Source organism: Python bivittatus, unplaced genomic scaffold (assembly GCF_059951505.1).
Source record: "Python bivittatus isolate LINGU-HERP-01145 unplaced genomic scaffold, Pbiv_v1 ctg000160_np1212, whole genome shotgun sequence".
NCBI classification, from domain to species: Eukaryota; Metazoa; Chordata; class Lepidosauria; order Squamata; family Pythonidae; genus Python; species Python bivittatus.
The window spans coordinates 4,747,086-4,769,655 of record NW_028277076.1 but is presented as its reverse complement, the minus strand read 5'-3'; the positions used below and the strand labels follow the sequence as shown (position 1 = coordinate 4,769,655).

Genomic DNA, 22,570 nt, shown 5'->3' with positions numbered 1-22,570 from the left:
CGTAAAGGCGAAGGCTGAAGCGAGCTGGCGGAGAGAGGCGGCGGAAAGGCGAGGAACGGACGGCTCGAGCGTTGGCCGCTGGGCAACCGCCGCCACGTCGGATCCACAGCCGGGGAGGGGGGCTGTTGGAGCGGGCGGGCTTCCTTTCGCGCCCCCGGAGCGAGAGAGCGCGGCGAAGCAGGTCGATGGCTCTCAGGAAGCGAGAGGAATCGGTGGAGTCCGAAACGCTGGAAGGCGGCAAGAGCGAAGGTGAGCGGCGGGGCAGAGATTCATTCGAGGGAGAGCAGACCTGGGGAAGGGAAGATCCTTTTCTTTTGGCACGGAGGCGGCGGGCCGGGGCAGAGTCGCCTCTCCCCTTTCCTTTGGGGACTAAAGTGGAGAAAACCTTAGGCTCCTCCGGCCGCGCCTGACCCTCTTTTAGGGCGTGCGCCCTGATGAACAAGGCCTGCCTCTGAGCGCCAGCGGAGTGCCAGGAAGGTTGGTTAGTTAGCGGGCACTTGGGTGATTCTTTTGGCCTCTTCAAAGCTCCAGCTAAGGGTTTCCTTACTAATCTACTCTGGCCAAAATAAATAAATAAATAAATAACGAGGAAGCTGGTAGCATCTTGTCCACTTTTTCACCATAGACTCAAAACAACTTCCTTCCTCCATACAGAAATCCAGTCTGGGAAAAGGACCATTTGGTGTTTTGCATTCAATTCCTGCCTGCTAAGCCTTGGTTTAACTATGCTTTGTTGAATAGACCCACCCACCCCACACACACATTGTTTGCATGACACACCAAGCCACGAATCTCTGGCTGGGTGGTTTACATGTCACACTAAGTAAGAACAGGCCAGGTATGTTGTCTCAGCCTTGAAGCTTTTCTTCTGCTTGCTCTTGAAATATAAACCTGGTTCATGCAACCCTGGAAATCATGGCTGGTTTAATCATCATTTGTAGAGTAAACCCCAGCTGAGCTGGGTCCCTGCTGCGCTGAGCCCAACGTTTTTTTATTAATTTTTTATTAATTTTTTTTAATCACAAAGAAAGGGAAAAAACACATAAGTGCTTTAACATAAACGTGAAAAAAATACAACAACCAAAAAAGTTAATATATCATTATAATAGCACACAGTTCCAGTTCTATATAAGCTTATCCAATCCTATATAGAATTGGCGCTGAGCCCAAAGTGAGCAACCATGTTGCGTCTTAGGGTGATGAGAACAGTGAGAATGGCTTTGAAGATGTGACATTGCATCCAGATTCCAAAAACATGGTTTTCGGTTTTCTGTTTCTGTTTCCTCCCCCCGCCCGGCCCCTCGCAGAAGATATAGAAGATGATTTGGCTCAAGGGGAGTGGTTCCTGCTGGTCTTGTCACTCATATGCCTCATCTTGACCTTTCCCTTTTCTTTCTGGCTCTGCTTACAGGTAAAATAATAATAATAGTAGTAGTATAGCAATAGTAATAATAATAATAATAATAATAATAATAATGATGATGATGATGAAGTAATAGGAGTAGTTGTAATAATAATAATAATAATAATAATAATAATAATAATAATAATAATAATAATCACCCTTCAGAAATCCTGTTCTTTTTTTATGTGAGCACGTCAGCTTTTTCTCAATTTTTAAAGTTGGGTTTCCCCATAAAGTTCAATTTGGCATGGGGAAAAAGAGTCAAATCCTTCTCTTTTTTTTTGGTCAGACATTACAACCCATAGCTTTCTAACTGACAAAATTGTTTCCAGAGATATTAGAGTTTTAGTATATTTAGATCCTGACACTGTCCATCTAACCAACGTTGCTGATATATGTATATTCCAAAGTTGCCCAGATCAGAAAATTAATATCAATTTCGTGCGAACTTCAAGATGCATCTTCATTCTTTTTTTAAATTGGGATGTGAAACCTGCGTTAATAGTATATATTCAATTTCTTTTTTATTTAGTTCTCTTTTGTTTACTACTTATACGTGTCAGTTTTAACTGGCAGGTTTATAGGTGTTTTTATGGCTCTTATTATGTTTGAGCCTTTTTATATATGTCGCTTTAGTGTTGTACCGGTTTCATTGGTCTTTGACCATCAATAAAGAAATACAAATATGATTTCTTCTGTTGTTGTTACGATTAATTTCATTCAGCCTTCAACCTATAGTAATAGCCTCCAACATAAACCTGCGAACAAACAAATCCGATCATTCTTTGGCAGAAAGGTGGAATATAGCTTTTATTTACTAAACAGAACATTGTATTAATCGTGTAGGTGGCAAAGCAAAGTTGCTTCTGTGTTTGAAACAAAACACTGCAGCCTTTCCAAAATGCTTTAAACATTCACCAGCTTTGCTGGCTAGTTTTTGCCCGTGCGTTCCTTGCCTCAGATTCCCGTTGCTCTGTTTAGCCTCTTTTAACGGATTCTCTCTTTTTTTACATTCTGCCCTGTGTATGTTTCAGTTTGGGATGTTGCAAATGGAGTGCAAAATTAGGCTGAAACGTGCAACGGGATTCCTTGTTTCAGGTTGTTAACGAGTACGAAGAACCGGTCATAATGAGGCTCGGACATATACGAAAAAATGTTGCAAGAGGTCCAGGCGAGTAGCTCGTATTAATCCCTGGCTTGTGCATCAGTCTGAATTCTCACAATTGATCTTCCTTCCCCTTTTCAGAGGGTGGGTGTGGCTGTTGAGGTTGTTTGCACACCACTTCTCCATTCTCTCCTTGATGACTTCCCTTGGGATTTAGCAAAAAGGATGAGAAGCCAGGGAGGCTGTAGAAAGAATGGTTTATTCACCATCTTGCTTCTTTGTCTCCTGGGTTTTTCCTTTGTATTGTTCATTTGTTTTGAAATGTTATCAATGTTTTAACAATGTGTAAACTGCCCAGAGTTGCTGGGAGCCCGGTGGCATGTACATTTAGTAAATTATTGTTATCATCACCACTATCTAAAGAAAGATTCATCCCTGGCTGCCTCGTGACTAAGATTTGGAGCAATTTGGGAGGAGCCAATCCCAGGATGACCCTCTATCCGGAAGTCAAAATCATGTCACGAGTGCAGCTTAACCTAGTGTACCTTAAACTTTGACAGCTGCTGATAGTGCTTTAAGTGTACTTTAAGTGCATTAAGTGCACTTTCACTTTAAATGCAGCTTAAAGTTTGACAACCACTGATAGTTACCTTAATGGCACGCATATGTGTAGCTCTTGAAAGGGCTTGTAGTGATAATGGGTGGCATAAATGGACCTCAGGAGGCCTGCAGCATTTTTAAGGCACTCTTCCTGCAAATGCAAGAGGGTATCAGGGGTGGAACCAGATTGGGAAAGGCCCAGCTGCTTCATTTCTCGTTGGCATCGTTTCCAGACAACAGCAAGCAGAAGAGTTTCTAGCAGGTGAAGCCCGGGCGACTTTGACTTTGGCTTCGTTTTGCGGGGCTGGCTATGGAAACCCAACCCGTTTGCCTTCGTTCTGGGACAGTGTAGTGTGCAAAGGCAAGAAATGGGTCAGTGTGTTAAAATGTTATTTGTGTTGGGCGAAAGCAAGCCTGAAGGGGCTGCTGAGGTTTTATTTTGATGGTGATGTCATTTCTTTTCCCAAAGGGGTTTATTTCATTCTGCCCTGCACAGATACCCTGATCAAAGTGGACATGAGGACAAAAACGTTTGATATGCCATTCCAGGAAGTAAGTGTTTCCTTTGGTTCTTTGCTTGCGAGCATCAAATGTTGATTACATATATGCAACAGTCTTGATTCTTTTAAAAAGTGGGAAGCCAGCAGGCGGCTGAGTCTTGCATTGCCTTTATTTCCAAAAATGTCTCTGGGCTAAATACATAGGAGGAGGAGAGCCCAAAATCAGGAGGAGTCTGGCAGCATTTTTTCCAATTAACAAATTTTATTAAAAGGTGCCAGCTTTTGTGAACTGCAGCTCGCTTCACCAGATGCGTAAGAATGATCTGAAGAAGGAAGCTGCAGCTCATGAAAGCTAATGGCTTTTAATAAAAGTTGTCAGTCGGAAAAAAGGGCTACCAGTCTCCTGATTTTCTGGGCTGAATAGGAATTCTTAGAGAGGAAAAACAGGATAGGGCTACACTCTGCTTTTTGCCTGGAGCAAACTACCTAGGCCAGTGTTGTCCAAACTTGGCCACTTTAAGATGAGTGGACTTCAACTCCCAGAATTCCCCAGCCAGCATGGCTGGCTGGGGAATTCTGGGAGTTGAGGTCCACTCATCTTAAAGTGGCCAAGTTTGGACAACACTGGCCTAGGAGAAAAATCAAGGGAAAAGTGCATGAGTGAGGTATCTCTCGGGCACATAGAGAAGATAGAACAGAGCAGTCTGTCGAGTTGCTGTTTCGCGACTGGGCGTATCCCCGTGGCCACCATTTTGTGAACACGCCCACAACAAGCTCTCAAACGTTGCAAAGTGAGCCCACCGGGTCTCAAAAGGCTCCCTGCTTTAGCTTGCTCCCCCCTCCCCAGGGGCTCCCTTTCACCTGGGAAGATTCACCTCTCCTCTCAGCCCCAAGATGTTCCCCACGTGGCCTTGTCTGAGCCCACCTTATCTCAAAAGTCGAGCAGGGATGTTTTTCGTGCTGCTTTGGGCTCCGAAAGGCAGGATATCAGCATCACAAATGAACCATAAACATTCTCCAATATCCTCTGCTCCTTTTGCGGCCTCTCATTTCCAGCTTGTTGTGCTGGTAGAGCTGCCCTCTTCCTCCCCATCCATCTTTTTGCTTGCTACTGCATTCCCTTCCTTCTCGCTTGCCATTTTTCTTCATCTAGAGAGATGTCAACAAAGGCATGTCTCTCTCTCTCTCTCTCCCCCCCCCCCTCCATCCCTTGCTTTCTGGGAAGCTCTCGTATTTAGCCCTGGGAATTGCCCCTCATGCTGCACAGGGAGGCCCACCCTTTGTTTCAAAAGTTGCTAGAGATTTTGGATCCCATGTTGTATAAGAAAATCCGTTGCTGTCTGGTGAGAGCCATCTTTTGTTCATGTTTTTTAATCATTGTATGCTTTTATAGCTGCGTGCACTTTGATCTGTGAACCACCCAGAGTTGCTGGGTGTAAAAAAGATATAAATCAAATGAATTAAAATAATTCATTTTCCACTAGGGATGATGGTGGTGGTGGAGGTTTAATAGGCTCCTGTACTTTTGGGTAGCAAACTGGCCTGTTTGTAATAAAAGCTGGAGTACTGCATCCAGTCCTTTTCTTCCAGATTCACTGCCTGTTACTTGCCACAAGAGACAGTAATTGTTCTTTCAGAGCTGAGTCAAGATTAACTGGCCGGAAATCTAATAATCATTAAGCAGATTACGTTTGCTGCTGCTGAGTTCCTCCAACGAAGCCTTTTGTCATCCCCCCCTTTCTCTTTTGTTCTTCTTCTTTTGTTCAATTATGTTTAAATCTCTTTTTATAAGCAGCAGGTCATCCTTCCACAAGCTCTGGAGGTCTGTTTGAGGTTGATTTTTAGTTTTTGGGGCAAGGTTGCAATCTCACGGAAAGCAAGACAAAGGCTGAATCTATGCATCGCGCTAATGTGTCATGTGGCTGGTTTGGTTCTGACTTTGCGTGTTGCATGAAATCGACCATTGTGACTTCTAAACCATGGCTTATGACTTAATACAATGCATGAACCAGGCTACCCTGGTTTGCTGGAACCAGGGTTCAAGCAAGCCATGGAGTCACTACATGAGATGGGTGGCTATACACATGTGATAAATAAAATAAAATAAGATTAGCACAACAGGCCAAAACAACCAGAGTTGAAAGTTGTGTTTTTAGACAGAGATGGAAAAAAAAGGAAAACTGCAGAGCCCCATCTGGGCTGGTAGCTTCAGAAATGAAAAAACAGAGAACTGTAAGACAATCAAAGAATGAAGCCTGGGCTCCCCAAAAACAGGAACCATGTTTCTCCTTGAAATCAAATTACTCATAAGCTGTCTCAGAGCAAGGTGATGATTAAATAAAGGTTATCTTCCTCCATTTCTGTATCTCCTACAGATTTTTACTAAGGATCCCCTGATTATTGATGTAGATGGAGTGGTCTATTACCGAGTTCAGAATGCTCCCCTTGCTGTAACCAAGGTCACAAATGCAGATTCAGCCACCCACCTTCTGGCCAAAGCCATTATGAAGAATACGCTGGGGGCCCAAAGCCTCTGTCATATCATCTCCGAGCGAGACAAAGTTGCCAAAGATATCCAGGTACACCTCGGCAAAGTTTCAGGGGCATCTGGGCTTTAGGCTCAGAACCATGGCAGATCAAACCTCAGTTGGGCGAGCTGCATTAGAAGCTTGTCTTGCAGACACGGTTTTTGTAGAAAGGCCGAAAGGAATAGGACCCAGCTGTTGGGGTTGGCAATGGAGAAGAAGTCTATAAAAAGATAATGTGGAGATACAGAAGTTGTTTTCTCCTCTCCCAGAACGGTGTTTGGTCAGTATGACTCCTGAGCCTGCATTTCTGTGCACTGTTTTTACCAGGCCCTGCTGGACAATGTTACAGGTGACTGGGGAGTCAAGATAGAGCGTGTAGAGATCAAGAACGTGAAGACACGAGTAAATGTAAGAGGGTCAGTGCGTAGGTGCTGAGTTTATTCTTTACTCTTAACCCCAGTGCCCTTGGTTTGGTTTCTGTTCTCCATGCCTAAAAACTGTGGGGAGTTTCTGGCTCAATATGCTGGGCAGATCCAGTCAGTTGTAACTTAGCTAAGTACAGGTGGTCCTTGTTTAGCAACTGTTTGCAGTTACTATAGGGATGAAAAAGTAACTTTGCAACCAATCCTCACATTTACAACCTTCACAAGTCTGTAAAGCAAAGGAAAGCTGAAGTAAGATCATAAGCACAGTCACGGTCTCACTTAGTGACTGCTTTGCTTAACCGAGTTGGTCCCAATTGCAGTCACTAAACAAGGACTACCAGTATAGGCTGTGAATCTGAGCATAATCTGCAAGTCAGACCTTTGTTTTGGTCTGTTGACTTACAACAAGCTAGAATGGGCTGAAGAATGGACACATGAGCCCTGCAAAAGGAGATATGTAACAGGTAGTTTGTGTTCCTTTCAACCTTAGCAGGTGACAATGATTGGTGGACCTCATCTCAAAAGAGGCCTTTCTCTTACACGTACTGAGCCTGCTTAGAAGAATGTTATTTCTTTAGGTTGACCCCTTGTTCAAACAATCCAATCCTGGTCCAGTTTCACCACTTTCCAGATATCGCTGATTCTAAGACATCAAAATGACCTTGTTACTTGGCTCTGCAGCTTTGGGAATCACAGAAGTTAATGCCAGGTAAAACTAGTGCTTTGACCATTGTAAGGGCTTCTCCAAAGGCCTTGCTAGACCTGTGGTCTCCTTCCTCGTAGGTTGTTGCACCCAGGAACGTGATGCCACAACCTAAGCCAGTGAAAGAAGCTTCTATCCTCCTTCAGGAATCTCCTCTCTCCCTCCAACTTCATTACTTGAAGCCAGACGGTGCCCACAGTGGCCAACAGAACTCCACCATTATCTTTAGCTACCCGTAACTAAGCGGAAAAGTATTGGAATGAAGCAATCAGCAGAAGCTGTTTCTGCAGAACATATGCTGCTTTGGTGAGAAGCCAGGTCACTTCAAAATCCAAGGCAACATTGAAGGATACAGTGGTGGATGTATTTATCTGTTTGTTTTTAATGTTTGATGTTGTTTACATCTTTCTCCCTCCCCCCCAACACAAATAAAATTTGAAGACAGAGATCATCTTGGCAGTCGGTCACCTGTGGTGGTGAGTTAAGAGCTTATGACCACTTGAGGTGGCTCCTGGAATGGAGCTTGTTAGCCAAAAGGATGCCTTAAGAACCACGTTTGGATGGTTGGATGAATAAACTGGCACGGGACCATACAACAGGATGGGCAAAAATTACATTACTTCTCTTTAAGTGTATGGTGATTGATTTGCACAAAGGGAAACCCAAACCTTGTCAAGGAGGAGGCAAGAGGTCTTTCCTGGAGAGATCAAATGGGTGAACTGACTTGCCCAACTTTCTTTCTCTTCTCCCAGACCTGCTATAACATTATACTATGGGAATATGAGAGGGCCAAAATGACACCCAACAGCCATAAGCACTCCAGGGTTGTTGGGATGGTGGTGTCTGGAATTCCAAACAATGGGAACATCATCTGGTTTGGGAACAGCTGAGCTAAAGGGATAATGGGTGATAGTTTCTGATATTAGGCATGAAGGGAGGGTTTAGCCTTTTTCTCCTCTGTTTCTTTTCTTACGGGGAGAAAATCCTTCTTAGTTATTTAATGTGGTTTTTATCTTTTCTTTTCACCATAGAGAGGTCAAGGGCTCGAACCCCTTCTCCCCTAAAGATTTGATCCATGCAGTATGCTGAACCATAGTGTGGGTTTCTTTGCATCAGGCTCAGCGTGTTGTGTGATTCCATCTGTTGTGGTGTGCAAACCACAGTTTATGGCTTAGTGTTGTATGGAAAAAAAGGCTTTCAAGCTTGCACAGAGGGAATTTTTCATCTCTCTTGTCCAACATTCATGCATCTTAGCCTGAGATGGGAAGGGGGAATGGCTTGGAGACCAAGGAGAACTTTGGGAAGATGTGATCCCCAGCACTTCTGGTCCAACTTACCCAAAATTGACAAGCCTTTTACTGATTCTATACAAGCTTTATTAAAGGCCATTTTTCAAAGCAGCAGGGGGACAAAACGATACAGTTCATGGACAGGTCTCAGCTACTGATCAGCTTCTTGAACTATTTTTAATATATATTTTTTTAAAGTGCCTGCTGGAAGTTGGAAGCAGCTCTTTGGAGCCAGCACACTTTTTCCTTTCAAATAAAAAAAAAAGTAGGTATTCCTTTGTTCACCCAGACAGCTCTGCTATGGCCCTCTCCAAAGGATCCACGTTCCAGTAATCGTCCTCCCAGCCCAGGAACCAGCCAGTGAAGGTGGGTGGTTCAAATCCTTGCCGGATGAGTGTGATAGGTGTCCGCCGATCCCGGTTGGCAGGGTCAGTCTCAATGTATCTCCGTGCTGTAAAGATGCAACCAGGAGATGTGGCATAGAAATAATGACATTTGAGATTTTGAGCTGACAAATCATAGTGAAGAGGTGGATGATGACAAAAGCTGAGGGGTGAACAACTGACCTGATGTTTGGGACTCTGTCTTCTCCTCCTCTTGAGCACCTTTTCCAACCCACACAAAGACCTTTTAAGAAAAAGAGACACCAATAAGCCAAATCAGCATCTGTCCTTCATGTATTATGACCACCTTGGATGTTCAATTCTTCATGAATCATCTCCATGTTATTCTGCTCTATAAGGTAGGCATGATGGAAGGGGCTGACAAAAGAACGCTAGACAGCCCTTTCAGGACCTTGGAGAGCCCCAGATCTCTGCTCCAGCCCTTCCAGTAAGTCTCCTTTAGCAGTAACCCTTAGATTAGGATCTAGGAGAACTCAGTTCAGGTCCGTCCTTATCATAGAGATTTCCTTGATGCCAAGCCAATATCTTTGCTTTATTTATTCAGGCTTTTTAAAACATTCTGCATAAAACACTGTTGTCTGCTGAACCGTATTAAAGAAAGGTCTTAATGTGAATCATGATAAGGTCAAAAAGGGGGTTAGACATTGAAAAAAAGTTTGATTCCCTTATTTATATTTTAATATTGTTTTATTTAGGCTATTTTCAGTTTGGAACCGCCCTTTAATTGAGCTCCAGTGCAGTAGGATTGCACTGAATTTCACTATAGTCCTGACAAAGAACTGTCTGAATGGTACCTTTTGTCTAATGTATTTATTGTGCTGTCGAACTTCGTCAATGATTATTTTATAGGTTTTAGAGATATATCTGTAATTATTTTTAAACAACAACACATTAATTCTACATTTAAGAATAGAAATAGACATTGATTTGGTGTTCGGTTACCAAGATTTCAATTTTTTTTAAAAGTGTTTTTGAGAATGGTATTCATGTTTTATTTATTCTCTGATTGCATGCTGCTTTGACATTGCACAGATCCAGAAAGTAGGTTAGCTATTGTCTGATGGCTATTAGCATTTTAAGAAAGGCAACATTGTGGTCCTTTGATGTTACATTTCTTGTAGAATAGTAGATGATTTTATGGTACAGAGCAGTGAAAGTTCCATTTATTAATGAGTGGGGTACGTACCTGGTCCCAGGTATCTAAAAGCATTACGTCATCTGTTGCCAAGTCCTCTTGAGTCAACTCTCCAGGCACTTCTTCAATCTTAAGAAATTTGAAATTAAAAATATATTTAAAACAATAACATTAAGGGATCTAGTTATCTGAAGAAAACCTGGAAGGTGGTCCCAGTAGTAGAATCTTCCCAAGTGAAGTCAGATAGTTAGAAGTCAGGTCCATGTCTGAATTCTCTTGAGTTTTTAAACTTTATTTATTTATTTAAATGTATTGGCCGTCCAACTCCAGTGGACTCTAAGCGGCAAGTTCTCTTTTGGCTATGCCTAGAGTAAAACCAGAGAAGTCCCCATCCCATCCAACACGTAGTCTTCTTTAATGGCCAAATGCTTCTGAGAAATTCAAAGATGCAACCATTATTTCAAGACTACTTTTTGTTAATTTTGGAGCTAGTACACAGCTATCAAGACTAGGGGCCTTGGCTAACCTTCTCCATCACTTTGGTCCTCTTAAATTTGTCTACATTGGGGACAAGCATCATCCTTGTGGCAATGAATGACTTCTCTATTCAAAAAGGAATCCCAACCATCTGCCTCAAGGGAGTACCCAGACTTTTCCAACCCCCCTCCTCTGCTTTTCAGTTGAATTTAGGAGGGCTAATGCAGTAGAGACAACCTGTGAACCACATCTAGGATCACCAAAATAGCCAAATTTGGTTGGTGTGATTTTTGTTTGTCTCAAAGATGAAAATGTCAGGAAGAAGCTTTGTTGAGGTGGGAGGTTCCAGTTTCCACAGCTCATCCTCCCCTAACAGGCCCAGTTGCATCAAAATTGAACCATTTGGCTATCAAGGCTTGGAAGAAATGCCTCTCAAGTAGCAAAACTCTTTAAAAAATGGAAAACATAAACCATGTGCCAAAAATCAGCCCTGCCCATTCTTGTGACCTCAAGACTCTTCCACTGATGATGCCTATTACCACTGTTGGGTGGGTGGCAAGTAAGTTTAAATCCTGCAAAGTGGCCCATCTGTAGTCTAGTGTTTGCAGAATGATGCATGTGTAGAGAGTTCTGCTTTAACTTGCCAACCAAGTTAGCTTCAGGTACTCACAGTGAAGCGTCCACTCTTGTTGGAGCAGGCAAAGAGGCGAGGGGGGTGGGCGTCCATCTTCTTATCCTTCAGCCGCGGGGAAGTGCGGTAGGTGGCTCTCCCACCAAGAGCATCCCAGAAACTTCCTGCAAAATAGACCTGGAGTCTGAGTGATGCTCTCTCATCAATGCTTCTTTTCATGGTATTGAGGACAGCTCAGTGTCCACCCGAGAGAAAGGTGGACTTGGGGTAAAAGATAAGGGTCCTCCCATGTGTATTGAACTGGAGGCACGTTGCCTTTTTTCCATGAAAGAGATTTGTAGGCAATAAAAACATTATGCAGTAGGAAACAGGCCAGTGTTTAAAGTGTTCTTTCTGAAAGGGTCTCTAGACCAAAAATGTTGGGGGTCACCAAGAGCCAATGGGCCCAACTGAACAAGGCATTGCAGAAAAATGATTACCTTTTTCCAGCATCATTTTTTGAGCTGTAGTTTGTTGAACAAGCCCCGGGGGCCTGGTTTGCCCTTCCCCCTAACCCGTTGGAAGCGGTTTCACACATTATGCTGAACCAGGACCAAAGGAACCACCTTCTGCTTTAGCACGATGTGTGAACACGACCTTTAATTCCAGAACTGCATTGCAAACCTGGTTCTGTGCCTTCAGCAACCTGAGTTGCCTGCACTCCCAAAACTTTCAACAGCTCCTGGGCTCCTGCCTTTTCACTGTTGCTAGCTCCCTGGCCCACCCAGAGATAAGCAGTAGATGGTGTTTTCAAGACAAAGACATCATTGGAGTTCAGTTCTTTTGCAGCTGGGCTGATCTGTAAAAACATGAACATGACATAGCCTGGGATTAACTCTTCCCAAGACTCAGAAGCAAGATGGGTGCCATTTTGGAAATGAAAGAAAATTTAAAAAAAAACAGCCTTCCTCAATTCAGCACCCTCCAGAAATGTATGGCTCTATTTTATTGATTTCTGGTCTTTCTCATCCACAAACTCCCTGTTTCAAGTCACGTACCTCAACAGCTCGGGTTGCACCAGAAGTGCTGGAGCGGACTTGGAAGAGCCGTGTCGCTGCTGGGCTTGTCTGACCACCTTCCCTGGAGGTGCCACCTTGGTACACAATCAGTGGCTTCCCATTAAACATACTCATAAGGTGAGGAGGCTCTTTGCCCTGGACAACTCGTTTCTGTCAATAAAAGAACCAGGGTCAGTCTGCAAAATAAGAAATGTCTGGGAAGCAGAATGCCACGAAAACAGTCCTTGGGGGGAGTGTGCATTTATCAAGCTGGGAGTTACAGCAGATTAACAATCTATCTTACAGCCAAAGCAATGACTAAAAAGATGGCAGGTGATCATTTTCAATTCATTTTCTGTTTCCCTGTTTCTTTCGCCTAAGAATATCAACTTTCGAGAGGGCGGAGCTGGCGTCGCGGCGATACGGCGGGCGATCCTGGGCTTCCAGGATCGCAGCTGATATCTCCTCCCCCGGACGGTCCCGATGGACCTAAGCCGTCCCGTAGAGATGGCGAACGCAAAGGGCGCGTCCCGCGGATCTCAGGGACGCCGCAAGTCCCAGATCGATCCCAGGAGAAGCTCTTGAAGCCGGCGGAGGAGAGGCAGCCAAAAATGGCTGCGAAAGCCGGGACAGCTCCAAAGGAAGATGGAAGAGAGGGGTGTCAACTGGGTGAGATGGACTTTTACTATTCAACTATTCTTAGAGAACACCTTAAGTAACTTAAAGAGATTTTTAAAAGTGAAGAAAAGTGGATTAAGCGGCGAGATTGAACTCTATTAAAAAAAAAGAAGGGGGAGAAAATTTTTCTTTTCAACTTTCCCTTTTTAGTGGAATTGATAAGATGTTTTTCTTTTAAAAAAAAAATATATTTTTAACTGGATTGGCTTTCTTTTTTTAATATTCAATAACTCTTTATTTTAAGCCTTTTTTTTTTTTTTTACTAAGATTTCTTTATTGTTATAAGAAATTTATATTTTTTTGACTTTGAAATGGGGAAAGTGGAGTTAAGAGAAAGTAAATGAAAGAAAGTTGCACTGCCATCTAGAGGCTCGATTTAGTGCTTTCTTTTTTTATTGTGACGCACGCTCAAGGACTCTGTGCTTTCTAAAAAGATAGTGGGATGTGCATGTTTATACAGGTGCCATCCGTAACTATAAACAAGAAAGTGGAGTTGAAAGCGATTATGAAAATATTAAGATGGAAAGTTTGAGCTAGTCACAAGAGCCTTGATTAGTGGCAGTAGCTCTTTTTTCTGCTAGAAGCTCTGCTTTGCTCTCTATTCCCCCCCCAGATGGATTTTTTTTTTTAAAGAGGCTTAGCCTTTCCCTTCTTTTTCTTTTTTTATTTTTCCTTTTTTTTTTTTTTTTTTTTCTCCTTTTGCTTCTTTTTTTCTCTTATTTTTGGCAAGAACAAAGATAAAGAATCCTTTGACTCAATGAAGGTTTATCAAGATAATAGACTATACGAGAAACACAATGCAGAAAAAGATCTTTAAACTATTGAGGATGACTATAAAAAATTGGAAGAAGAGCTGCAGAAATTCTCACAAAAAAGAAAAAAAGAAAAAAAGATATTAAAGCTAAAATGGACTTAATTAAATATAAACCGGGATCATTGGAAAAGGAAGAAATAGTACAAGAAATCAGAAACATTAAACAGAATTATTGTGAGGCCTATAAACTGAGAATTAAAAGGGTTAATCAACTGATAAATGAAGAGACAGATTTGTTCTTGGCACTGAGGGTGAGAAAAAGATTATACAAGATCATAATGGAAAATTGTACTAAGAGAATGCACAAAAAGAAGAAGTAAAACAATATTGAAAGAAACTACTGGAGATGTTTAAAGAAAAAATCAGGGGAATACAACAATGATGGAACTGACAGAAGCTTCCAAAAGCAGAATGTTCAAAAGGACATTTATTATTGCTTTCTCTTATCCAATAATATAGAAAAAGGGATGAACAGTTAGATATCTTGGGATATTGAATGAAAAGGGTGAACTCAAAATTATGCAAGCGCTGGAATAAAGTATAAATCTGAGATATATAGTTAAAAATTGTATAACATGTAGTGAAGAATCTGGTTAGAACTGTAACTTGGTTAGAACTGTAATTGATATTGTAACTGATATTGGTTAGAACTGTAACTCTTAAGAATTGGAAAAATTAAAAAGTACTTATGCAGGAGGAAGTTATTGAAAATTATGGAATGTGCAGAGATGAGTTAAACTGAGATTTGAAACTAGAGTAAGAAGATAAGTAATTTTATATGACACGGGATTTGCTTTTATTAATGATTAGATGAGAAAATATAGTAATGTAATAGATTAAGAAATTTTATAATAGAAATTTGATATTAATTATTATATATATACACATATAATAGATAGATGGAAATGTATTACTAATCCTATTGAAAGTTAAAATTTTTTGTAATATATGATTTTATAGATTAGCTATGAATGATTAATGATTGTTAATTGATAAGTATACAAGTATATTTTGAATAGATGATATGAGAATTTAAGATTATGAAAGGGGCACCAACGAGTTTAACTGGTTGACACACGGTATAAAATGGAAGATACTTTTTTATGCCTTTTTATGTTTTTGTTTGTTCATGTTTGTTTTGTGTTTGTTGTAAAAATAAAAAAAAACATTAAAAAAAAAAAAAAAAAGAATATCAACTTTCAGTCTTGTTTTCCAAGCTGAAACGGACAGATCTCTGGGGAATAACTGTTCATCTTTCAGATTTCCCCGTCGTCTTACTCATGTTTGAATGGAAGCCTTGGATCTGTTTGAATATGCACCCACTGTACTTAAGACAGCATGAGCCCAAGATGATCCCACACATCTTTCTTCATCTTCTCTTCACCACAGAGGGCTGCAGAAGCTCTGGGTATCAAGCGTTCATTCTGCATCTTGTTCCTTTCCCAGCTTGGGCATTTCATGTGGCTTCGTCTCATGGATGGCTTCACTGGTTTTTATTTTATTTATTTATGTATTATTAAATTTGTATGGCGCCCATCTCCCCAGGGGTTTTCCTCCACATGGGTCCAGGTGATCCTTGCAGTCACTTTCAGCTCTACAATTCTATCATCCCAAGCTGCCCACTCTGAAAAGCATAAGGTTTGTTGTACCTGCACTGCAGTGCCTCCCAGCTGTTCATCCAGTTGGACAGTAAGGAAAGCGGAGGTTGTAATCTCATCTTGGGTGGAATCTGCACCCTGCCTGAGAAAAAGAGAGGAAACTTGCAAATGTGTAGAGCGGGACTCTCTCTCAGGCCTTACAAAATATGTTTGAATTCCAAGACCAATTCTTGCTTTGAAGGTGAAAGGGTTTGTTGGTAGGTGAGCGTAACTAAGATAGTTTTTGCATTCATGCTTCTTTCCTTGGGCTGGTGGGATATCCTTCTAACCCAAACCTCACATTGCAACCACCCATCGTTTTTATTTTCTAACAATTGTTTAGGAAGGGCTGCTGCAGAGACATTCTTGGAAATAAAGCAGGCCAGCTTTACTGTTTAATTAGTAGCATTCCTGTTTTAAAATGAGAAGGAGCAGGAACCTGGCGGAATCCAAGTGAGAGTCCACAGATCAGTTATGCCCAGAGACAAAAGTTTGTCAAGCACCTTTGTTCCTCTCCTTTTGCCAACACCCACACTTCAAGTAGAAGCTGTCTTACCAAGTATAAATGATTTTCCCCTGCTTGTTCCCATGTCTGTAATTGTACAAGATGATATAACTGTCCCCACCGTAGAACTGGCCGTAACGTGCAGGATCTACAGGAACTTTGGCAGAACCTTCTATTCTCCAGATCTGCAGAAAGAGGAGGAGGAAGAGGAAAAATAAGCAGGCAGGACAGCCAGAGTGGGAGAAGCAGAACAGAAGATTGGAAATGGAAAAGCTGTTGTGTGTTTTCTCAGCCACTGAACAGAATACCCTCCAGCTCTAGAGATTTAATTTCTGGGAAGCAAATACCATCAACAAACCAGAACTTTTGGAATCAGTGAGAAGGGAGCCTCGTTTCTTCTCCTCTGTAGTTTATCATTTGAGTTTTGAACAGCTATTGAATGCAAAGGGAGCAGAAATGCCTTTTCCATTCCTCAGTCAGCTGGTGTATTTATCTGCTAGATTTCCCTCCTGCCTTTTGGGCGGGAGTTCAAGGCAGCAGATATAATGTCCTGTTTTTCCCCACCATCACCACAACCCTGTGAGACGGATCGGGCTGCGAGAAAGAGGGAACAACTGGCCGAAAGTCCCCCAGAGAGCTTCCATGGTTGAGGAGGGGCAGACATCTGAGTTTCCCTGGTGGCAGTCCAACGCCATCACTATGCTACCCTGCCTAGACATGAGTATTAAACCCCTGCCATTTCTGCTTCTGAGCCTTACCGGAGTAGCGCCAGCCGAAATATAAATTGATGAAAATAACTGCTTGAAATGAGCAGTTTCCCAAATCGGCAGCTGGAACGTTTTCCCTACCCTCTGTCTCTGCCCTCGCCCTGAAGAAGTCTGGTGTCCACTCATCCAGTTTGCATTCTTGAAACACGGCCCCACAGCGTCGCCTAGTGGAGAACGTGAGAACCCTGGGATGGCTGCGGGAGGGTTCTAGCTAAAGGACTATCCTAGCCGGCTTGGAATTCTGGGAAATGTAGTCCCGGTGCACCTGGAGGGCACTTGGTTGGGGTGGACTTATTTTAACCCTTCTCTTGTTTCCTGTCATTTCCACTTCTGGCTCCTGAGATCCAGCCTGTTCACTAATAGACCCAACCCTCTGCCCCAAAGAGCAGCCATTCTGCCCCGCCAGCCTCCTAGACTTCATTACCTGTTTCTCTCCAGTGCCATCGTCCTCCATGCCATGCTGGGCTGCCATCATTGGTGAGGTGTGCAGTGTGGCTGCATCAAAAGGTATTTGCTCAATTTTGGCCACCTGGCCGGGGACATAGGCCACCCCCATCCCCTCTGTCTGGTCCCTGTCGCGCCAGTTCTTGAAGAATTGCTTGAACAGAGGGGTCTCGCCACCCTCTGGAAGGACTTGGATCTGAAAAGGAAGAAAACCCCAAGTAGATAAGGCATGACTTGAAGCCAAATTAGACTAACGTTCCACTTCAGGAGAGGAATTAACAGGAACATTCATATGGTTTCAGCTTAAATCAGCCTAGGACAGAACAGTGGCACAGTCTGCACACTTCAGCTGAGCCAGTTTTGGAGAGGAAGTCCAAATCTAGTTCTCCTGCCATTGGGGCATGATGGATCAAATCATACTATTTATGCTTCCTGATGTCCTTCTGCACTCAAACACTTCATGTCAGGTAGCCTCTAGGGCTGAGCAGTTTACCCAACGCATCAAAGCAGAATTCATGTAATAATGTTTGAAGGCCACCATCACAACTCACCATCTGCCAATTCAGTTAGGTCAAATTAGACTTTCCCTAATGGTGTGATGCCTGAGGTCGCTTTCAGAAATCCTCTTCCACTCCTCCTTTTCAGTCAACAGGTTGCTCAAAACCTTTATTTCTTCCAGATAAGCTAAGCACTTGAGCTTGACACCCGGTGACTGTATGCCCATATCTAACAATATGGAAGTTGTTTGTCATTGCTTCTGAGACCCTTCTCAACCTAGCCTATAATTCTGGAATTCCCTGGTGGACTTCCACCCAAGTACTAACAAAATCTGAACCGGTAAGGTCATCCAGATACTGCCGTGTGAGCCAAGCATTTTTTTCTTCAGCTGCTTTCTGTAGATCCCAAATTTCAGTCTTTGACTGAAGGCTAGCTGTAGATACCTTTCCTTCGATCGGTCGGTTACCTGTGTGTGTCTTGGATAATTCATCTTGGTGATGAATTCAGAAGCGGTTTTAAGAGCTGCTTTTCTTTCTTCAGCATTGGCATTTCTTCCTGTTGTTAACAAGGGAGGAAAGAGAGATGTATTATTTATGCATATGCGCGCTTATACCAACAAAAGCTTTACAGCCAGATGGGAAGTTTTATTTCTCCAGGTGAGAATCTTCAAGGACATCTGGGGAGCTAAAATCCAAATGTGCTCCCCCACACGGGGACAAAATGCGAACAAGTGAAAACACCAACCATTTGCCAACTATTAAGGTAGCTCCTTACAGCAAATTGTGATAAGACTCCTACACATTCTGAGTAAATTTAATTCTTTCTTGGCCACTACTTAGGGTGATGCATCTGCCCCCAAAAACGCCAAATGCAACTTGAATTGAATTTCCCTATAAGGAAAAGTGGGGTGCTGTTTTAAGAAGAGGTGAACAGTTGATCAGCTACACTCTTGGTAGGCTGTAGACTGGCAGACAAAGATCGTGACAAGTCACGGTTTCTTTCAACTATACTGTATTGACTAACCTTCAATGGCCAGATACATATAATGTACTAAGCTTTAAACCCAAGTTTATAATCTGAATTGGCTGGGTTCATGAACTGACCCAGCCAACACTTTATGACTTAGTGTGATGTGCTTCCCATCCTGCAGCGGTTGTGTCTGGAGACACAAGAAACTATTCAGTCCCTATAGGAAATTTGCACGCAGGCAGAATAGGGTGCATTTCCCACCAAACTGGACTACTGTGCAGATCCCTAAAATTTGAACTCCACAGCTGTCACTAGTACATGTCTGGCTTCCACCTCTGGATGTACCTTTCCAGACAAAAATCTTGCCATCTGTGCCGTGGTCGAGGATGAAGCAGTCATCAGAAATCAGGGCTGCCTGAGAGAAAGGATTCTCATCTGCCACCAGGGAAACGGCCATATTTCCTGCACCATTGGATACCTGTAGCCAAGTACAAGGGTACGTGCCTTTACCTACTTGGACACAAAGAGTTAACCCATCCCTGATCTCAACTCACTTCTAAAGTTGCCACAGACCCAGAAATGAAGCCCCTTAAGCTGAATGAGATTTACTTTGGAGTAGATGCATACGGTTACCCTGCAGTTTCCTCTGTGTTGGACTTAATGCATTGAATGGGTAGAAAAGATGCTTTATAATTTGTCCACAGATCCTCTTTCCTATCAAACTGCCCTTTTTGTCTTGAGAGATGATGAATGTTTGCAGGCAGGGCTTGTAATATGCAACTGCTCTGTCTCTTTTATTGTTGGATGGGCTCCAGATGTCGTTTTTGACGTATAACCCTTGTCTTCCTACCATTGCTTTTGTCTGTTTTTATTCTAGGTAACAAACGGTTAAGTACTAGGAATTCTGAATCTAGACTAGGTGTGCAAAATCTGTGCTACTTGAGCGCAAAGCACCCTCTCTCCCAACTCCTGAGTATGTCCCCCTGCAGTGAATTGCGATGTTACACACAACAGCAGGCAGAGATTGTTCAGTCCTTGGGGAGAAATCCCATCTTCTGTATTTAAGTAGTAAAATTTAATTTAGTAGTCTGAAGGCAAGTTTTGTATTTGCTCTGTCCCGATTCAATTTTTGGCATGCAGCCCTCAGCATGTTGCTTGAGACCCAAATGTGGCCCTCAACCAAAACAAATGGACCAAGTTCTTGGTCTCAAAACACTCCAAAGTCATGTTTGTAGACCTTCCCATCCCACCTCCTGAGGCCCCTGTAAATGGTTCGCCATCTGCTCTTGATTATACCTTGTAGAGTTTAGCCAGCCTTCTGTTGGTCGCGTCAGCTTGGACGTCATCGGTCGTGCCTGCTGGCAAACTAGGTTTGGGTCCCAGAACCTGAAAAACATACAGGCACGTCAACTCTTCAAAGTTACTAGCAGTCTGTTGTCTCCATAACTTTCTGCTCCCCAGATACTTCATCACAAAGAGCAAACAAGTTATGCATGGAAAAATAATGATCAATTAGGATTTTTATTTTTAATTTTTGCCTCTCCATCAGTTCACTAACCAGACTGATGGTGGTTGTACCAGAGGGAAAGAAGAGAAAGGAAAGAGGGATCAAATGTAAAATCTTGGGAGAGCAGACTAAATAATCAGTAGCGTAAGAAAGCTCCCAATTAGAGTTCTGCTTCTAAAAAGGGAGGGGAAAAAGCCATTGAAGAAATCTTGGTCCACTCGAGATGATAAGGACCGAGTTCTGAAGAAAGACCCAGAAGGGATTCATGAATACAGTAATTAAAGACCTGGAGCATCTCGTCACGTTCAGCACCGTCATCTTCAACATAGACTCTGGCCCGTCCACTCCTCTCATTGTCCCGGATGCCCTTGGCAACATGGGTAGCTTTCAGCTTTTCAAACCGGTTGGCATCAGAGCCGCACCACTGGTGAATGTTCTACAGGAGATGAAGCAACAGAGAGGTCAATGGGGGAAAATACAAGGCCAGTGCTGAAGGCTTTTGTGTGTGTGCGCGAGCACAAGCATTGCAAATTCTCATGATAAAAAAAGCTGACTCAGACTCTTGGCCCTTCTAGGCAGATGTTCACCCACCTGTTGGTCAAAGACCACAATAAAGGTTTACCTACCTAGATATTCATCCACTGCCCAACAGGGTAATATTTCAAGCTAAAATAGGGCCATTTTGAAAAACCAGATGGAAAAGTTTGTTCATTTTGTTAGTGGAGCTCATGCCCAGCATTGTGTATTCACCAAGCTCCTGTGAGTTTTTTCCTGAGACTTTCCCAAAATATGTCGTATGGCTTCCGCAGCTGGTTAAAGACCACAACTTCCAAACTACGTCATGTCATTTTTATCCCCAAACCCCAAATCCAGTTGCAAATGGCTCTACGGAACACTTACTCTGCCCAGATCCAGGATAAAGCAGTCACCCGTGTTGAAGCTGTCCCAGCTGACGGGCACCTCCGTTGCCCGCACTGTTCGCCTGCCTTTGACTTGCAAGAGTCTCTGCACCGTCACTTCGTTGGGCACCACGTGTCGGAAGCCAGAGGCCACACCGCCGGCCTAGAACAGCAGAGAAACAAATGGACCCTCCACCAAGATGACCATCAGCACATCTTGAGTCAGATCTACAGAAAGGACTCGGCTTATCAGAAACATCTGGATGAGATGGGATTTCCATCCAGGGCCAAGGAGAACTGGGTTGTTGGCTCCCCTTGGACTGGGGCTTTTTGCTAACGGGGTTCTGAGCACAACTGAGCAAGGTGGCCAAAAGGAACCTACTTTGTACTTCAGTCCTGACTTGAAGTATCCTAGGAAAGTGGATGACTCATGTCCTTGCACTTCCCGGTGTTGGATTGCCCTTCCCCCGAGATAGTCATCCAGTTGTACAGTGAAAATGGCAGCAGATCCACTTTCATCTTGGCTGCACTGGTTCCCTGGGAAACAGAAAAGGAAGGAAGCCAAGGAGTTAGAGACCTGTGGGAGGGGCGAGCTAGCTGGGGGCTCTCCAGATGCTTTGGACGTCAATCCTCTCCTGCAGCATGGTCAACAAAATGAGCCTGCAGGAGTTGTAGCCTTGAGGGCACAAGGTGGTTGTCGCTGTTCCTTTACGACCAATGCAAGGTCTTTGAGTTGAGTGATAGTGTTTTGAGAAAGGAGACCATCCTAGCCTATAGGGAGGTAGACAGGAAGGTGTGTAGACAAGACAGATAGGTGGAAATATGCACATGCGTACAAGCAAATGCACATGCCTCCACCATAAAAACTAGGAACTTGTGTATTATTAATTAGAATAATAGAATCTTAGACTAAATCTTGAACTTCCACATGACATTGAGAGTGGTCTCTGAAACATGTTATTTATTAACCGACTTATTCATTCATTATTCAAATCTATATCGCCACCCATCTCATATCTATGACTCTGGGTGGCTTACAGACAATTAAAACAAACAGAAAAACAGAAGGAAAAAACCCACGAAAATAAAACAACAAAAAGCGTGTAAACAACTATTATAAAATACATAAAACTCACAGACGGTTAGGGTTGCATCGATCCTCAGAGATGGAGTTCAGCAGAACTTACCTAGCCAAAAATGAAGGTCATATTGTAGATTCCCATTACGTTGCCGGATCGTGTTGAGGATCACGTAAGCATCTCCCATGAAAAAGTCGCCATAAAGGTTTTTTGGCACTGGGACCAGGTCGAAATTCTCAATCCTCCAGATCTGAAGGCCCGGTTCCTTCCCAGCTTTCAGGAACTCGGCGTGTTCCACCATGCTCACAGGCTGAGAGAACAGAAGTGAGGAGATACGTTGAATTGCACATTTTACTCACTTGGTTCAGATAACTCCATTGCTTTCTTCTGCTGCTCCTGGAGCAAAATGCACCCTACTTCTCCAGAGAACCAGTCCTTAAAATAAAAAAAAAAACGCAGCTGCTTTTAGCAATGAATTTCCACTCCCATGCACTCTGAAACATCTTTGGGGGATTTGAATCTAAAACAATGCAT

At 43.0% G+C, this 22,570-nt stretch overlaps 2 protein-coding genes across 8 annotated transcripts in view; one reads left to right on the top strand and one right to left on the bottom strand.

Moving 5' to 3' along the window:
• The first annotated feature begins 117 nt into the window (after positions 1 to 117).
• Positions 118 to 8,198, top strand: LOC103062358 (stomatin-like). Of its 5 annotated transcripts, none has more exons than XR_015797294.1 (8): positions 118 to 249; positions 1,308 to 1,411; positions 2,504 to 2,576; positions 3,580 to 3,662; positions 5,986 to 6,189; positions 6,466 to 6,546; positions 7,142 to 7,272; positions 7,347 to 7,478. XR_015797294.1 is itself a non-coding variant. In XM_088146982.1 (8 exons), the coding sequence occupies exons 1-7, from the start codon at positions 186 to 188 to the stop codon at positions 7,221 to 7,223; spliced, it is 699 nt and encodes a 232-aa protein (XP_088003108.1). In that variant the 5' UTR covers positions 118 to 185; the 3' UTR covers positions 7,224 to 7,272; positions 7,347 to 7,478. The 5 variants fall into 5 exon arrangements, 4 of the variants coding, with proteins under 4 accessions (XP_088003108.1, XP_088003106.1, XP_088003109.1 ...); XM_088146982.1 differs by having other exon boundaries at positions 6,466 to 6,554; XM_088146980.1 differs by lacking the exon at positions 7,142 to 7,272 and having other exon boundaries at positions 7,347 to 8,198.
• A 421-nt stretch (positions 8,199 to 8,619) lies between these two features.
• Positions 8,620 to 22,570, bottom strand: part of GSN (gelsolin) — a 36,157-nt gene continuing 22,206 nt past the window's right edge. For all 3 annotated transcript variants that reach the window (XM_088146977.1, XM_088146976.1, XM_007421475.3), the window contains exons 2-17: positions 22,145 to 22,346; positions 21,340 to 21,494; positions 20,959 to 21,120; positions 20,345 to 20,494; positions 19,848 to 19,937; positions 18,897 to 19,029; positions 18,049 to 18,137; positions 17,065 to 17,280; positions 15,925 to 16,058; positions 15,381 to 15,471; positions 12,240 to 12,410; positions 11,866 to 12,040; positions 11,242 to 11,366; positions 10,146 to 10,223; positions 9,122 to 9,182; positions 8,620 to 9,006 (exon numbers count right to left, since the gene is read on the bottom strand). In XM_088146977.1, the coding sequence (XP_088003103.1) occupies positions 8,837 to 9,006; positions 9,122 to 9,182; positions 10,146 to 10,223; positions 11,242 to 11,366; positions 11,866 to 12,040; positions 12,240 to 12,410; positions 15,381 to 15,471; positions 15,925 to 16,058; positions 17,065 to 17,280; positions 18,049 to 18,137; positions 18,897 to 19,029; positions 19,848 to 19,937; positions 20,345 to 20,494; positions 20,959 to 21,120; positions 21,340 to 21,494; positions 22,145 to 22,337 (2,193 nt within the window). In that variant the 5' untranslated portion in view covers positions 22,338 to 22,346 and the 3' untranslated portion in view covers positions 8,620 to 8,836. The remainder of the gene's footprint in view (positions 9,007 to 9,121; positions 9,183 to 10,145; positions 10,224 to 11,241; positions 11,367 to 11,865; positions 12,041 to 12,239; positions 12,411 to 15,380; positions 15,472 to 15,924; positions 16,059 to 17,064; positions 17,281 to 18,048; positions 18,138 to 18,896; positions 19,030 to 19,847; positions 19,938 to 20,344; positions 20,495 to 20,958; positions 21,121 to 21,339; positions 21,495 to 22,144; positions 22,347 to 22,570) is intronic.

Coding starts and splice junctions, on each gene's coding strand:
- LOC103062358 (XM_088146980.1), top strand. CDS start 186: ATGGCTCTCAGGAAGCGAGAGGAATCGGTGGAGTCCGAAACGCTGGAA. Junction 2,577..3,579: donor AAATGTTGCAAGAGGTCCAG/GCGAGTAGCTCG, acceptor CTTTTCCCAAAG/GGGTTTATTTCATTCTGCCC. Junction 3,663..5,985: donor TTGATATGCCATTCCAGGAA/GTAAGTGTTTCC, acceptor TATCTCCTACAG/ATTTTTACTAAGGATCCCCT.